Source organism: Opisthocomus hoazin, chromosome 4 (genome assembly GCF_030867145.1).
Source record: "Opisthocomus hoazin isolate bOpiHoa1 chromosome 4, bOpiHoa1.hap1, whole genome shotgun sequence".
NCBI classification, from domain to species: domain Eukaryota; kingdom Metazoa; phylum Chordata; class Aves; order Opisthocomiformes; family Opisthocomidae; genus Opisthocomus; species Opisthocomus hoazin.
In genome coordinates this window covers 51,189,547-51,206,824 of record NC_134417.1, presented here as the reverse complement: position 1 = coordinate 51,206,824, position 17,278 = coordinate 51,189,547, and the positions used below count along the sequence as shown (strand labels likewise).

The 17,278-nt window shown below is 43.2% G+C and overlaps 1 protein-coding gene across 4 annotated transcripts in view; it reads left to right on the top strand.

Annotated features, from left to right (window-relative positions):
- Window positions 1-17,278, top strand: part of RARB (retinoic acid receptor beta) — a 346,244-nt gene that overhangs the window by 143,131 nt on the left and 185,835 nt on the right. For all 4 annotated transcript variants that reach the window (XM_075418996.1, XM_075418995.1, XM_009938783.2 and 1 more), the window contains one exon: window positions 851-1,336. In XM_075418996.1, coding sequence (XP_075275111.1) covers window positions 1,159-1,336 — 178 coding nt within the window. In that variant the 5' untranslated portion in view covers window positions 851-1,158. The remainder of the gene's footprint in view (window positions 1-850; window positions 1,337-17,278) is intronic.

Genomic DNA, 17,278 nt, shown 5'->3' with positions numbered 1-17,278 from the left:
CTCCGTTCCCAGCCTGAGGCTTTCGGTGCAGAGACTGAGAAAATGAGGACCCCTTGGTAGGCACCAGGCATTTGGGTGAAACGCCCAGGAGGATCTGCGTAGCTCTGGATGACGCAGAAGATGGTGGTCATGAGAGCCAGCGAGTTCCCCCAGCAGACCACAGGAGCGGTGTATCGCCATCATGTCACTCGCTCACCCAGCTTATGAAATAACGGGTGCTTGGTTTTTTAGTGATAGAGGCGGTTCCCCCTCCCTCAAAAAAAAAAAAAAAAAAAAAAAGGACGATCAGTGAGGTAGCTCTTAAGTGATAGTAAGATAAACTAGCTATCCTTTGTGAGAACAATCATTGGTAAACCAATTAGTGTTTTAACAGCCCAATACCAAATCACCCGCACACGCAGTTCCCCAGTGCCCTGCCTGAGCCATGGTGCTGAAGCGGAGCAGAGAGCCTCCTCAGTGTCACTCATTCTGTAACTTCTGTGGGGAAACTGAAAGCTTTCGTGTACACAGAAATTTTTCAGAAGTTGATTCCCCCCCCCCCAGTATCAATATTGCAGGTAATTATTGATGTGTCAGTTTTAAAACTGGCGGTTTCCAAAAAAGATGATGCCTGGCCAGAGATTGCTTTTGATGTAACACATCGGGCAGGAAAACAAAGTTAATGAGTGTTCTGCTGTTAGCTTTAGTAGAATGATGATTTTACCCCAGGTAACCATCAAGCTGATCTTGTAGGATATTGATAAATAAGTAATCACTTAACAATAGTAGAAAAGGGGTGAAAGAGTTTTCTATGTGTATATATTAATAATAGAAATATTACAATCAATATATTGTTTTCTTCTTCCCACAGACTGTATCAGCATGCATCTGTAGACAGCAACTGTCCTCCCAGAAAAACATTTGTGTAAGCGACTGAGCTGTGCCCCCACACCCAGAGAAGACTTTCTGTCTGTGGTCTGCAGAGCAGGAATGTCCTGGAAAAGAGAACAGTAGGAAGCAGCGATGAAATACAGGACGGACCTGATCTGGTGAATTACCGTTTCATCATCACACAATCCAGCTCAAGCCTTACCTGCAGGCTTGCATTCACAAGTTGAGGGATCTATTTGCTGGCCTGGAGTGATGCAACATAATATTTCTACACTGTGAGGTGTTAACATGACAACCAGCAGCCGCACATGTCCAGTACCAGCAGTGAATGGACATATGACTCACTATCCAGCAGCGCCATATCCATTGCTTTTCCCTCCAGTCATCGGTGGACTGTCGCTGCCTTCCCTCCATGGGCTCCAGAGTCACCCACCAACCAGCGGATGCAGCACCCCATCACCTGCAAGTAAGTGCTTGGGATTAATAGCTTTTATTGACCGGTTTTCCTCTAACAAAGACTGATAGCGTTCATTCTGAAATTATTTTAAGAGTGATTGCAGTTTTTCATCTCTGATTCATTTTACTTGGGCAAAGAGCATGCATTTGTTTTCAAATACCATTTTCACTTAGTCTTGTTTTTGTAAAAATAAATATGCAACTACATGACATACTAAAGCAGTGGAAACCAGGGGGTGATAAAACCTGCTACGGATTTTGGCATGTCCTGCGTTATTGTGTTAGCTGCAGAATCTGATGTTGTGTTTAAAGAGAAATTGGCCATTGTGTATTCGTGAACAGTGATGATTCCCAGTACAGAATTCTCTTAAGTTGTGCTGTTGTTAATACTGCTTTTGTTTTCTTCTGTAAGCAACTGCTTTCTTCCTGGGCAGCTTGTGAGGAGCAGCCCAGCAGACAGCGAGTAGCTGTGAGCTGCCCGTGGCTGCAGAATGAACCCTGGAGTCTATGGTTGGGTTCCACATGCGGCACTCGCGTTTTCAGCACTGCTGGGTGTATTAGCCGGCAAGTTCGTTTTCATCCCTTTTCAATGAACACACATGTTTTGACTTGGTATTAGTTTTATGTATGTTTAGGTGGCTCCAAACAAAGCTGTCCCAGGTATAAACTCTTTAAATGGCATCACATAGACAAGATGCATCTCTGGAGGTCTTTGCAGTGCGTGACTGATGTATTTATCACCAATGTGAGGAAAACCAGAATGTATACAGCTTTGCAGGGTAGTTTGTTGTGAAGGTGCTTGTCTAAATACGTTACTGAGATTGTTCAATACATAAAGGTCTTGACTGAACAGCAAATCTGCACAACTACCACACTAAGGAGCCTTCTTGTAGCAGTGTTGCTAATACATCTTTCAACAGAAAGCATGTGAAGCTTGAAACATGAACGGGAAACCGCAGTGAAGACAAAACTTCTGAAGAGTATAGTTGTGGGGTTTGTGCTGCCTAATACTAATTCTGGCTTTGTGTTTCACATATCCATATTTGAAGACTGGGCAGTCTTGAAGTAAAGCAATTTTTTTTCCCCAGTTAGCGTGGACAGTTTTAATCCAGCCAACCATGGGAAGAGGTATAATCAGGTCAGGCCTTTATTTGCACTGTTTTGTTGCGGAGTATTTATTTTTATTGGAGGTGAAAAACAAAACACTTTCCAATCTTGTCAGATGTTATCCTGGTTAATTACCAGAATACTGTACTGAATTTATCCCCCAATATTGCAAGAACGCTCACGTGTTGAAGGAATAGTGTTATTAGTTAATGGGAACCTTTCCTGAGGCGTACATTGGTAAATACTAAATGTATATGATCAGATATGCAGAATTTTTCTTTTCCACAAGTTGTTCCTGTGGAGTTAAGACTGTGTTGCAAACGCGTTATTAATGATTAATAAACCTGTCAGTGCTCAGCCTTTCAAAAGAGTAGTGTTAAGTATGATTTTCTGCCCATATGCAAAAGAAGTGGCTACTTCTGAATCTTGGGGTTTGCATCTCTATGCCCTGGCCCCGGCATTTTCAGGGCAGTACGTTGCTGAGGAGCCTTGCAGCACTGACTCGCCTTGACTGAGCATAAAATCCTGGCAGCTGTTGTGCATAGCTCGAGGCAGTAGTGTTGGGAAATACCAGCTAAAATTGGCAAGATAGGGAGGAGAGTGACTTGAATGAGAATTTCTTTTCAGACACAGTCCCCTGCATGATGACTCTTCTGGGTTGTATGACTCTGCTTCTCTACCTTTGGTGGTGACAGTGTGTCTTGTTTCAAAACCTGTAGACTTCTGAATCTGGAGCTTGAGGCTAATATCGCAAGAGTTATGGAGACAAGTGCTTGGAAGCAAGCAAGTTGAGCTTTGGGTTATATTTCAGTCACGCTTCGGCTGAGGTCAGTGTGGCTGATGGCTTTTTTTTTTTAAATTAGAACTTATACTGGGTGGTGGAAGAATATAGAACTCTCTTGCGAAGACCTGAGGAAATCAAAGTTTGACAAAACCACTGCTCTCTATATGCTTGAAGCTATTGTACTGTTTATCTTCTAGATTCTTTCCGTTCATGCAAAATCCCATAGAAATTATTTTACATAATAGGAAAGCTATGAAGATCTCTTTAATCTTTTTAAAACAATGCAATTCAACAGCTTTTGTTCAAAGTTGCAATCATTTAAGCCTTCGTATTATTGTCCTATTTTATTTTGTTCTGTCTTGGTTTTAGACTTTCCATGATGGTCTTATATCAAGTTGCATTAAGTTACCTTAATCTACAGCTGGGGTAGGTATCTCCAGCCCATTAAAAAGACAACAGTATTTTAGACATACTGATTTTGTGAGCACAGGGGGCTTACAATAAGAGTTCAGGATGGAGTGATTTAGTTTCATTGATGTTAATAATGGTGTTGCCTCTGTGACCTGTGACTTGGCTTCTGTTTTTATACTGAGATACATAGTGCAAAATACTTAATAATTAGAGGGCTGGTCACAGTGCTAAAGAGGTCAGAAGATAAAAAAATACCACTTTTATGCATACATGAATTATGCATTAGCACTGACCGAGACCACGGTCAAGAAGATCGTTACTTTTATAAGTCCGATTGATTTACCTACCACTGTATTACTCCATACGGCACAAAGCAGACGTCTTCACTCCTGAGATCAGATGGCATGCAGGCTTCCCTTCCTGCATTAATAATGAGGAATTGCTTCTCTATATGAAAAACAAAACAAAATAAAGATTTCTTCAGGAGATTGCTGCTTAGTTCATTTAGAAATGGCAAGGGAAGGCCAAACTGGAGGTGTTACTGTGTTTTTTGGGTCATGCGCCAGCCTGTCTCAGACCAACAAGGTTCCACTCTGCCAGACCGGGAGCGGCTGTGGGAAATGGATGCTGAGCAAAAGTCCTGCAGAGTCTGACATGTTTGCAATAGGAAAACCCCAAGATGTCAGTGAAATATTTGGGGGAGGAATAAATAAATATGGGCAAGGATTGTTACACGGCATCTTATTAAAGTGAAAAGCATCTTAGGTGGAGGTGAGTAGCGGTCATGCAGGCACACACAGGCAATTCTGGTATCTGGGTGGCATTGCTCTTTGTTAGTCCTGGAAGAAGGGGCCCATCTTGCCATCATGAGACCTAACACTGGTAGTGCTGTTGCCAGAGTCCAGCAAGGCAACTGTCACAATGTGAGAATACCAGCTTAAGAACGGTTTACGTTCTATAGAAATCATCTGTTGTGGATGTAACTGCAACTTTTAATTTCTAGAAAAAGACTAGTTATAAAACTTAGTCTTAACCCCCCCCCAAAAAAAAACCCTAATCAAGTGAAGTACCACCTGAAATTTGAGAAGGAAGGTGTGTAAATGCCACGCAGATCAGATCATCGTCATATATCCCCAAAGCTGAAAACTGATGAGGAAAATACCGTGTTGATGTTATGGCTGATGGAATTGCAAGGCACACCAAAGTGTTACCGTTTTGCAAGTGAGTCTCAGCACAGGGAAGATGAAGCCGTGCTGCTCCTTGGTAGAGCATCTTTGTAAGACTAGTTTCTGTAATGTTACTGCAGCAGAATAGTCAGATTTTTTCAGTTTAACATGGGTGAAGACCACTACATAACGAAGTCGGTTGGTGTGAGCTGGAGACTGTGGCACGAGGAGGAAAAAACTTAGTCTGAGCTAATGCTATGGTGAACATAATCCCCGAGTGTATCCCAGATCAAATTAGAGTCTGGACAGTAGCCATTGTGGGAGCCGCTAAATAATAAAACACTTTGGCAGTTGTTCCCTTTCTGCTTGGGTTGAGCATCCTGCTTCAGGCATCCTGCTTCAGACATCCTGCTTGAACGATGCACGTAGCTCATGGCAATCGACGGAGGCAATCCCATATTCCACCTCTAGACCCCTGCCATGTTTTGGTCCTTGGAGGCTGCTGACGTGGTTATTTGGATCCTCAATATTCTGCCTTCATTTGTTTCCAGGATGAAGGAGTAGGAGTAGCTTGGCAATGGGGTAGGGGAGAATGGTGAGCCTCATACAAGACTGTCCTGAATTTGTATAAGCTTAGTGAGATTGCTTCATCCAGATAGTGGGGTTTTTTTTTTTTGTTGTTGTTTTTTTTTACAAAAAAAAAAAAAAAAAAAAAAAAAACACAAAGCAAAACCCCAACACACCAAAACCTGAATGTGTTATTTAGAGGGCTGTTGGGATGTCAACGGGAAAAATCTGTACTAAGGTCATTTGTTGTATTTTAGCCAAGCTTTTGCATACTTTTCTGTCTGGGGTGTTTTAAAAGTGCATTGTAAAGAATAAAGGACTTTATATTCTGTTTTATGTAACTCTTTTAGGTATGGCAAAATGTGTGGAAAGTAGGATCATCTGAGGAGCTGGAAGAGGTAGGCAAGGAACTAACTAAAGCTTTACTATGGATAGTGCTATGTAAATACTAATTATTATATTTAGTAGCCAGTATTATTGCATCTCGGGCCTTTCAGGCATCCTCAGGCCAGGCAGATTGTTGTTACAAGTGGTGTTTTCTGCTGAAATTGTTTTTCCTTCTATTACTGCTGGTTGTTTACCACTTCAACTCCAATTGTAAGATTGCTCACTCTTTTTTTTTTTTTTTTCGTCTCCCTGGGAAATGAATTTTCCACTGGTATCATTAAAAGAGTACAGTTAAATCCAGTGTTACTGGTGTAGTCCTGCAAGATATTTTTGTCAGCCCCACCCGTTGCAGGAATTCATTTACTTTTCCAGTTCTGTTGTTAATCATTATATTGACACAGAAAGTCCTCCCAAAAGCACTCTTTGGCAGATTGCATTAAATATGAATAGCAGATATTCATTACGATGTGTTGCCCCCAAGAGAACTCTAAACTATCTACACTACTCATGAACAGGCAAATACACTAATTCTTCAGCTATTCAAATTATTTTCAAATAGTTTAGTGTCTCTCTAATAAAAACAAGAATGTCTCTGTTTCCCTTAATTAGTTAGAAGGTCAAGGACTCCCACATCTCGCTTTATTTCACAAAATGGGGAATATTTCTGTTGGAGGTTGGAGTATGGTTAATACATGATGGATTTTCTTCCCTTGGCATGGTTACTGAGGCAAGTGCTCTCTATAATGGACTGAAAAAAAAATAAAAGCCTCAGCACTCTTTGGCACCCCGGAATTGTGTAGAATAATATTGTAATAGTTGTAATGAATTAGGAAAAAATATGTGAATCAGTCTTGCTTGATTATGTTGTTGAGCTTTTTCATGCCTTCTAATTTTAGTGTGGCTGTCTCCCTTCTTTCTTCCCAGTTCTGTCTCCCTAGGAAGGCTTGGTACATAGTCATTTACATGCATCTGCCATTAATAGATGGCTTTTAAGACCTCTGTACCTATTCACTACATGTGTTGCACATCTTTATTGAAAAGACAGAACACATGCTTACATTCAGAAAGAGGGGGATAAACAGAATATGAATATCGGACTTCTTAGCTACAGCCAGTATTGCCTCATGCTGGCAAGTCTGAGGAGCAACGTCCAGATGATACCCTGCAGATATCATTCATGACCTTGGAAGCCAACTTTTCTTTTCAGTTCTTTTTGTTTGTTGTGGGTTTTTTCCTGGTTGGGTTCTTTGTGCAGCTTGAAAGCATCCATACTTTGATTAATGAAACTATGTTACATTGTCATTTTCTGATTGTAGTTAATCTGAAGCTATCAAAAATATAATCTTATTTTTTCAGGCGTTAGAGCTGCTTTTTTCAGTACTGTCGCTTTCTAACAAACTGGGAGCGCCTCAGGACTCAGCACAGCTGGTGGCTCTTGCCGTAGCTCTGCCCCGCCGAGGGGTAGCCTCGGCACCCCACCGATGCAGTCCGCTGTGGATTTGAGCAGGCGGGCAGTGCGCTCATCTGCAAGAAATCAGTTCTGGGTGTGTACGGACAGGAATTTGCTTCCTGGGAGGAAGCCGAATTTAGCAATCGTCTGCTCTGGCAGGGGGAGCACGTGGCGTAATTCTGGCACGTGCTCCGCAGTGGCTCTCTGCATCCCGCATAGACGTGCTGGAGTCTGCGGGAGCCTGGCATTTGGAAGTCTAATAGGAGCTGTCAGAGAACTGCTTCTTCCCTCCTTATGGGCCCCACAGCGAGGAAATTCCCCGACAAAAAGCCTACTTACCTAAGGCTGGAGTTATGTTTCTGTGGAGTATTGCGAGTGACATTTTCCTTTGCTCTGGCCCAACAAAAATAACACCTAGTAGCTCCCAGTGCTGGGGACATCAGGAATGAAGAGCAAAGGGCTGGTTTCAGTCCCCTGCTCCTGGGTCCAACGGGGTGACCCCTCTGCCTGGTGATGATGTGGTTGGTGTCGGTTCATCCATTGCAAACGAAACACACAGTATGTCTTTCAAAAGGAATATAATGCCAGACTTGGGGTTTGGCAGGGTAGCGGTACCCAAAGTTTGCTCGATGTCTGATGTGTTTGCAGTCCAAATCAACAGGGGCAATCTTCCGAAATTATTAATCGTGCAATAGTTCACGGTCCTATAAGTGAACATAAGCTTTCGTTTTGCCAGATTTCCATCTGATGGCATATGTTTAGCAGCTACAGTTGTAAGAAAACCTAATCATGTTATTTTAATTATGTAGAGAGTTTCCATTTGGTCATGTTGCCGTGTTCAAAAGGCACGTCACTGTGGGGTTTCTGTAAATACTTTTTTTTTTTTTTGAGCTAAAAAGTGCACCTTTTTTTTTGCCTCAGTGCTGGCCTTGGTAAGACTTTCCTCTTTTATTCTTCTTGGGTTGTTAGTTTTGTGTTTACTATGCTTTTAGCAATATTCAGCATTTAATTGGGAAGCCTTATATAAGATTCAGATACGGCGAATTTTCATCATCAGGAGAGATCAATTTATGGCTTTCCTTGATTTATGGAGTTTTTTTCCTATTTAGGGAATATAGGGAACAAGTTGTGTTATGTGGACTTTTCAGCTGTATCAATGACAGCATGTTTCCCATTTAAAATGATAAATACCCGCCCTATCTGATGAGCCCTGAAAGGGCAGGGAATCCTTTTTCCCTTCCTTTGTCCTTCAGTGCTCCGTTTCCTTTCTTACTGCCCAGAATAGGCCTACAACAGTAATATTCATAAATGATTTACAAAAGTAATTCCTGTGTAATAGCTTGGGACGTCAAGATTTTATGATGCTGCCAGATGTGCTATCAAACAAAATTATCTGGTTCAAAAAACTTGTGATAAATCTAGTCAGAGGAAATGCCCCAGGACAAACTCACCCTCTACAAAAGTAACTATATCTCATAAAATTGTTAGATTCTCCTTTACCACATGTTTGAAATCAGACTTAAAGCAACAGTTTTATTCACGTGCAAATTTAGTTTTGGGATAAACTAACAAACAGGAAGGACTGGCCTTACACAACAGAAAACTCCTTTCCTTTCAAAACACCACTCGCACTCAGAGGAAATGTCAGAGTAAATATCAGAAATATTCGGAAAACCAGAACCTGCATCCCTGAGATACTCAACTGTTTTGTCTAGATAATGCTTTTTTAGAAAGTAGTCGTACCCTAAATATAGCGGGTCTCATCTGGGCTTGGCTGCTGAGCATCTGAGCACCCTGACGGTGTGCACTGAGGGACGTGCTCAACGTCTGCCACCTGTGTCAGTGTTCGTTCCTTCATGGTCTCCATAGCAGGGAAACGGATGGGCAGCAGGGTGTGTGTTTTGGCTGGGAGTTTAGGTTTTGAAGGAGGGGAAGCACTGGAGATGCACTGGGAGTCTCTGTGTGGCCATGCCACCACGCTGGAGAAGGCTGGACCAAGGCGATGTGCCCTTGGCTTAGACCTGCAGGTCTATGGTGGTCCTTGTTTCTCAGGAAAGCCCTCAAGGAATCACAGAATCACAGAATACTAGGGGTTGGAAGGGACCTCTGTGGGTCATCTAGTCCAACCCTCCTGCTGAAGCAGGGTCACCTACAGCAGGCTGCACAGGAGGCTGCACAGGACCTTGTCCAGGCGGGTCTTGAATATCTCCAGAGAAGGAGACTCCACAACCTCCCTGGGCAGCCTGTTCCAGTGCTCCGTCACCCTCAGAGGGAAGAAGTTCTTCCTCATGTTCAGATGGAACTTCCTGTGCCTCAGTTTGTGCCCATTGCCCCTTGTCCTGTCACTGGGCACCACTGAAAAGAGCTTGGCCCCATCCTCGTGACACCCACCCTTCAGATATTTATAAGCATTTATTAGGTCCCCTCGCAGCCTTCTCTTCTTCAGCCTGAACAAGCCCAGCTCCCTCAGCCTCTCCTCGTAGGGGAGATGTTCCAGTCCCCTCACCATCCTTGTAGCCCTCCACTGGACTCTCTCCAGTAGCTCTTCATCTTTCTTGAACTGGGGAGCCCAGAACTGGACACAGTACTCCAGATGGGGCCTCACCAGGGCAGTGTAGAGGGGAAGGAGAACCTCCCTCGACCTGCTGGCCACACTCTTCTTGATGCACCCCAGGATCCCATTGGCTTTCTTGGCAGCCAGGGCACACTGCTGGCTCATGGTTAACCTGTCGTCCGCCAGGACACCCAGGTCCCTCTCCGCAGAGCTGCACTCCAGCAGGTCCATCCCAAGCCTGTACTGGTGCATGAGGTTGTTCCTCCCCAGGTGCAGGACCCTGCATTTGCCTTTGTTGAACCTCATCAGGTTCCTCTCTGCCCAGCTTTCCAGCCTATCCAGGTCACGCTGAATGGCATCACAGCCTTCCGGTGTGTCTACCACACCTCCCAGTTTGGTGTCATCAGCAAACTTGCAGGAAGTCCAGCTGCCTGCACAAATGAGCTTTACCAGTATGAGTAGTTTGGTTATGCCAGAGGAGCAAAGATTTTGAGCACGATTTTCATCCTGTAGTTCAAGACATTTGGGAGAGGGGTTGGAAGTCCTGGCTGGGAACTTTTAGGGGAGAAATGCTGAGTTTAGGCAATGGGAGAGTTTGGTTCAGCATTTCTTGGGAGCCCAGAGTAGAGCATGAGAGATGGGTCTGGAGAGCTTGTGGTGTGCTGTCTCTCTGGTCAATGCGCTTCTGCGTTCAGAGTAGTCAGAGATGTTTGTGGGCTCGGTGTGCTACCTGCTGTTACACAGCACGCTTGCTTATGGCTTAAGTTTAGGTGGAAGTCAGTTAATGTATGCAAGCAGTAGGTGTGGACCTCCAGGTGGAGCTTCGTCTTTGCTATTTTTCAGTGCTGAAGGCCAGTCAAATTTGATTTAACCTCAGCATTAGCTTTCCTGAATTTCATGCGTTTAGGTCTGAGACTTGCACTAAGGCTCATACTCGCTTTTTAAAGAGATCTAAACTGCAAGAAATAAAGATGGAACATAAAAAAAAAAAAAAGAGAAATGCTAGAAAACTCACGAAAATACTTTTGTCATCCATTTACCTTCTTCCTATGGATGGATTCAGACCCCAGCACAGGCGCACAGCTCCCACAAGGGCTGTGGAGATTCTGCCTGCAGTCACGACTGGAGATCATCCTCCTCAGTGTGCAAGCAAAAATGATCTAGTTTCTTCTTAGAAATTAAAGCCTTGATCTTTAGCTAGATCGGTAAGGGCATGTAAGAGCAGACAGTGTCCATTCTGTAAATTTAGACGCCTTTGAAGAGCTGGCTTTTATTAAAGATGTATTTTGATATTTGCAGTAATGTGAGAGTATAATTTCTGAGATAACATGGGGGGAAAAATGTATGCTTATGCAGTTTTCACTTGTCACTTCTCAAAGTTAAAAGTTTTCAGGTGTATTTCAAGGCTTCATAAGATAAAATACCTCACTATCACCTTTTGCAACCTGTAATGCTTTTCCCCAGTCAATATTTAAATACCTGAAAGTTAGTTTTTTTGAAGGAAATGCCAAAAGTCCTTTAAATATAGCTGTGATAGCATCAGGTTCCCCCCCCTGTATATAAAAACAAAAAGAAAGATGTTCCTTAACAGTACTGAATATTCCAGGGGAGAAAGGCGGTGTCCTGCTGCCCGGTCTGCGCAGCCCATCGCTGTTATCAGAGGTTCTCTGCGAGGGCTTGCACAACGTCTGGGCTCTAACAACCTCTGTGATTTGTATTCGAGGGAGAAAAAACTTGGCTCCATTTGAAGACTGAAAGCGTCCAAGCCAAGAGCCGCAGCACTGCCCTGTCGCAGCCAGGTCACCGTCAGTGGAAAATGCAGCGCGGTTTCCTGTGCATTGTGATTTTATTTGGGTACCATGCAAGTAGTAAAGTTCCACTGCTGTGGAGCACAGCATCTGGTGGGAGCAATACCTAGGGGCTACAGCAGAGCCAATAGAAACCCCCATTATTTCTACCCTTAATTCCCTTCTTATCCTCATTCCTTCCAGCCGCCAAGTGATACTTGTTTGAGGGTAACAATCCTATAGAGAGATGCACAGACATTAAGTCTAGCGCCCTGAAATGAGGCCGTGTTGTAAATCCGCAGTCTTTGGAAGAATTCACCTGCATACCAGCATTACCTAAAAGCTATCAGCAAAGCCATTTGGTGGGAAATAGAACTGTATCATGTAAACAAATCTGTTTATTATATATTGCTTTCGTATGGCAATTCCAGGATCAAGAGTTCTGTTATTTGAGAAATTAAATCCTGCGAGAATCATTAAAAGTATAGAAATAGTGATGTCATTACAAAATTAACTAGCTATAAACCCACGGGGTGACATATCAATTCATAAAGGGAATAGCAAAACATAATGTGGGCCACATCTGCTGCTCCGATTCCTACAGAACTGTCAGCCTATTGCTGTCTGCAGACCACTTGGAATTGAACATCTGTTAGAAGCACTCGAAAAAGCAGCAGGAGAAGCCATACACCTTGCAAAACACTTTGCTGTCAGTAACAACATCATTTCGATGGCGTATTCTTACAAAAATTGTTATAAGTCCCCTTCAAGTCCTAGATGTTCCTGGCATTGTTTCTTAAATAGCGACAGCATGAGTAATCGTAAAAATAACATGGACTTTTCTAAGGACTTTCCTAACATTTTTATTACTTTTTATTTATTATACCACTGCAATGTACAAACTGCTATAGAGTTTCCAGACAAAGAAGGGGATATGATCTGTGTTCCATGTAGCTTGGAATTAAGAAAAGGAAGACGTATGAAGAGTAAGAGAAAGGGACGTGACTTCTGAGCTGAGCAATAGAGGCAAAGAAAGGCTCGCATTCTACAAATGCATAGCTGGGTTCAGGGCTTCTGAAAAAAAAACCAAACCAGCTGGATGCTTAGGAGTAAGACAGCCTGTGGAGACTGACATGCTGCTTATGAAGACCAACAGTAAGGTGCTGCCGCTTATTGCGCAAAACCTGCGTGCGTAGTCAGTGATCGATTAAGTATCGTAATTGAACTGCATCATCTTAACTCTGAACTGAACCGGTCAGGTTGACAGTATGTTTCCCCTGGCTGCGTGGTCCGGCAGAGTTGAACTAATTAGCATTTTTCTTCTGTTTAACAAAAATAGAAATACAGTTTAGCCAGAGAGAGAAAAATTTCCACTATTGATTAGCGGTGGCTGGTTTTGCCAAGTGACCTGATAGACATTTGGAACGCATCAGCTGTCTCGTGGCACCGCAGCCAAACATCCCGGGGCAGGGTTTGCTCTCCTCCGCCTTTATTACTTGCAGAAGAAGCGAACTCTGCCAGGATGTTATTGGAAGGGATGTTTGCCATTTTAATATGTAGTTACTCACACAAACTTGATGAAAACATATTGCAATATCTTTGATTTTCAAGAATAGGTAATTGTATTTACTTGTAGTAAAAAAATGTGAATCATGCTATAAATTATTTGGGAAGTTGAATTAAAGCATACAGCACAAGTCACAAAAAACGCTCAGTTTTATTCAACTCAAGAAGTACCAAAGTATTATACTGGATGTACTTCCCATTTAACTTTTTTTCAGTAACCAAGGAATTTTTACCTTGTTGACCAAGACGAAGCTGGAGGTAAAGACTAAATGAGATGGTCCATCACTAGTGCAAGTACTTGGAAAGTCACTAATGCGGGCAGTTTAAACAGGGTTTCTGCCAAACCTCTGTCAGCGTTGTGAAGCGCTCTGCGTGCGTGCAGGTGGGTTTCTAGCAGTGCTGAATATGTTATACACTGGACAGCCCAGAATTTACAAACCTCACAAATTATACAGAGGAAGAGCATTAGCACTAAAAACCAGAGTGAGATATGTGCATTTTTCCTCCCTAGATGTTGCTTGATAATCTATTCTTTAGTCAGTTCTGGGCCCATGAAACTGCTTTTCGTGTCCAGAAGTCTCCACAGTTATAGTCCCAGTAAGAAAGCAAAGAACTGGTAAGAAATGTGTGTTCCTGTCTGGTAAATTTGGTCTTTTAGGGCGAGTGAAAACAAAAAGTTTCAGGAGGTCTAAACAAAGTTGTTAAAGCCGCTCTCCTGAGGTCCTACTGCTGTGAGGGCTTTCTGGAGTTGATTCCTTTCTCATGAGATGCACAGAGCATGTTTTGAGGTCTAGCAGATTTCTTCTCTTTGGAAGCAAAATGTACTTTTGGGGTCAGACCTGTTCTTTGAGGCAGGCAAAGAGCTATTCAGTAACGTACAGTCACGAAAGGAATCCATCACCTGAAGTCCTTTCCTTACTGGTAGCTTCAAGTTGTGGCCCACCTGTCCCTCTCCACCTGCCCATCACCCAGGAGCTCTCCCTTTAATCTCTTTCTTTTGCATTCTTGTCCCTACAAGTTTTCTGTTTGTGTCGTGTTTTATTTAATTGATTTCTGTGGTGTTTGTGTGCTTCTATGCTTTTATCCCATATGATGACATTCAAATGTTTGTATAATCCCAGAAAATATTTCTGCTCCTGCTTTCCTTACTGGAGGAATTGCTTTGTGTTTATTCTCAAAGTAGAAGGGTGGCATCTTCAGTGAGATGTTGTCTTTGGGGTGGGAGGGATGCAGAAGTGTTTTTAGGAAGGTTAGGCTGATTCTTGGCAACGAAGAAAAGGGGAGAGCGTAGTCTGGGAGGGGACCCATGCCTGGATGATGATGCAGGAGTCAGCTGGCCCCTGAGATTTGGTGTAAAACAACTTGTAAAAATGTGGGAGCCAGTGAACAGATTCAATTTCTAAGTTTCTCAGAGATGACACCAGCTGAGGGGGGGTCTCTTCGCCTGTGTCCACGGAGCACTGGTCATCCCTCAAGAGTAACAGAGAAGGCGTTAGAGCCACGCTGCTGAGTCACCTCACCTTGATCAGGTTTCCGGTCGCAAGGTTGATGGTAAGCGTGTGTGACGATTTGAGAGAAATGTTGATTGTTGTCAATTGCCTATCGGTCCGGAAAGTTTGGAACCATTGACCTAACGTGTGTCTCTAAGGTCAGGGAGACTTTTTTCCGAAGATTTGTGCCCAGGATCAGACATTGTCCTGCTAGGAGGAGCATGAAGAAAGGTTGTTGTCACAACAAAGTGTCACTTTTTCTTAGGATGGACTATTTTTCCTTTATCTTTTTCCCCGGAATGCTTATCTTGCCTGAACTGATTTCAGAATATCTTGTACCGTACAAGGCACAAGGACACCTTGTGGCTCCAATGGTTTTCAAATCAAACAAACAGCAAATTTCTTCCCAAGCCCATTAATCACTTTAAATAAAATTGCTTGCCAGGTCATTGGGAAACACGTGATCATCTCTGTAGCCACGTATGCCTATGCAGAGAGCAAATAAAATCCTGCTGCCATGCCAGGTGGCTCTCTACATGGGCATCACTGACTGCAAAATAACCGGAATTGCGTATGTCCATGTTGATGTTCACCGTAGGGCTCTGCAGCATGACCTTGGACCGGCCACCTATGCTGTTGTTTTTGTGTTCAAGAGGTGCATTTGTAATAAATTACTTTCTATGTTAGACTTGGTCAGCCTGTGCACTTTCTTTCTTAATAATAGGTTATTATTTTCTGTGCAGCATTTGTGTTGGAGCAGAATGTCCAGGGAGGCTGGGGGAAAGGGGTGAAGGAGGGGAGCCGGGGCCACTAGGATTGCTGGTATTGCTGAGGGATGGAGGGAGCGGGCTTCACCTGTGGCATACATTTGTTACAGATTCCCTCTAAGATCAGGAAATGAGTACAGTCAGCGCTTCATAATTAACTGTGAGCGGAAAATCTCTGGAGATGGCTAAAACAGATTTGTCCACTTAAAGAAGAAACGCCATGACTTAACAGGTGTATGGTGCCTGTAATGTGCTACTTAGGAGTTCTTCAGGCTCGGCTGCAAACAAAATATTATCCGACTATAATAACGTTGTGAACCCAAAGACCTTAACTGGTTTCATTATCAAGTGAGTGCCTGAGGGGAAATACACAGATGGAAAGGCATTCCTTTCCCTTGGTATAATGCTCCTGTGCCAGAGAATTTATGGCCAGGACGTGGTTGGCCCTTGCATGGGTGCCTGGTGGAGGCAGTGTGTGAAGCCAGTCTGGTCTTTCTTTTTCCTTTCTTCTCGCAGCCTTTTAGGGGGTGAGTTTTCATAGGCATCCCCAGGCTTGGGGACAGCATGGCTGTATGCTGCAGGCTACAAGGTGGGCTTTGTGCTGGCCCCTTCTCTCTTCTGTGGTCCTTGTTGTCTCCCTCGGTGATGAGGAGGGAACAGTCGTGCCGAAAGAACACCCACTACCCTGATGGGGGGATTCAGGCTCCTCTCTAGGTCAGTGTGATTCCCAGCTGGCATAATCATCTTCTTAGAAATTAACTTATCCCAGGATGTACTGGGATCAGAAGTGGTCTCCCAAAACTGTGTCTCTTTTTTTCTTTTTTTTTTTTTCTTTCCTGGTGCAGAGGCACGTGTGAACTGGCTGAAAGATGAGAATTGGAAAGTTCAGCTCTTTGCTCTGTATTCTCAACCTGTTTGCTATACTGGCTGGAGACAGCATGTACGAGGCAGAGCCCTATTGCTCAGGCAGTCTGAAAGGCTACAAGTGAAGAAAAAAAAAAATCAGATATTAACTCCACTTTTAGCTATATGAGGTGGCTATACTCTTTTCTGATTCATTAGATACCCTGTGGTTTCTCAATTACAGTTGTCAGGAGAAAGGTATGAAAGCCAGGTTTTTCTGAATGTGTGACCAGAGAAACTGATGTTCTCTGGAGAGGAATCCGGTTCGTCCACCGTGGACTCCTGTTATTTAGGAGAAGCTGGAAGATGAACATGCAGAGCATGTTAGGTAGCTGTGTAAAATACTGTTATGTTTTCAGAACGGAATAAATTCACAAAGTTGGAAATTGCATGCAGGATCCTTGCTGTATTTGTGCGCACACTTAGACTTAGTCAAGAACCCCGAAGGTATTGAAGCGAAAACTGAATAAGTAATGAAGTTGTGGTTCAATTGTAAATGTAAATGTTTTTGTGAGAGACTGGAGGAGAAGTTCTTTTATTATTGAAACTGGCTTGTTTCCTCCTTGTTTATATCAGTTTGCCCTCCCTTTGAACATTGTATATGGTTTCATGGTGAAGAGTTCACAAATCTTAAAATGTTGCCTTCTTGTCAGTGACACTGATCACAGTGCAAAGGTCTTCTTAAAATTTCATACAGATCAAATAGCTCTGTTTGTTAAAAAAAGGTCAGAAAAAAAGGTCACCAGAATCTTTCATTGCTGGCAAAACTACCTATTTTTTTCTTAGTCTGGGTCATAGAAACAGCTGAACAGAACTGATCTCACTGAAATTATAGATTTAAAGCAATCAACCACCCCCTTTCCCCAACCTTCCCCCTGCTTCTAGCAGGCATCTGGCATGGGAAATTTAAGCTAAGTATTTTTGTCAAGGCTATAAGCAACTGGAGTCCGCTATGATGGCTGCTGCAGCCAAGAACGAGGATAAGGAGCTTCGGCAGCCCTGCCTACAGCAAC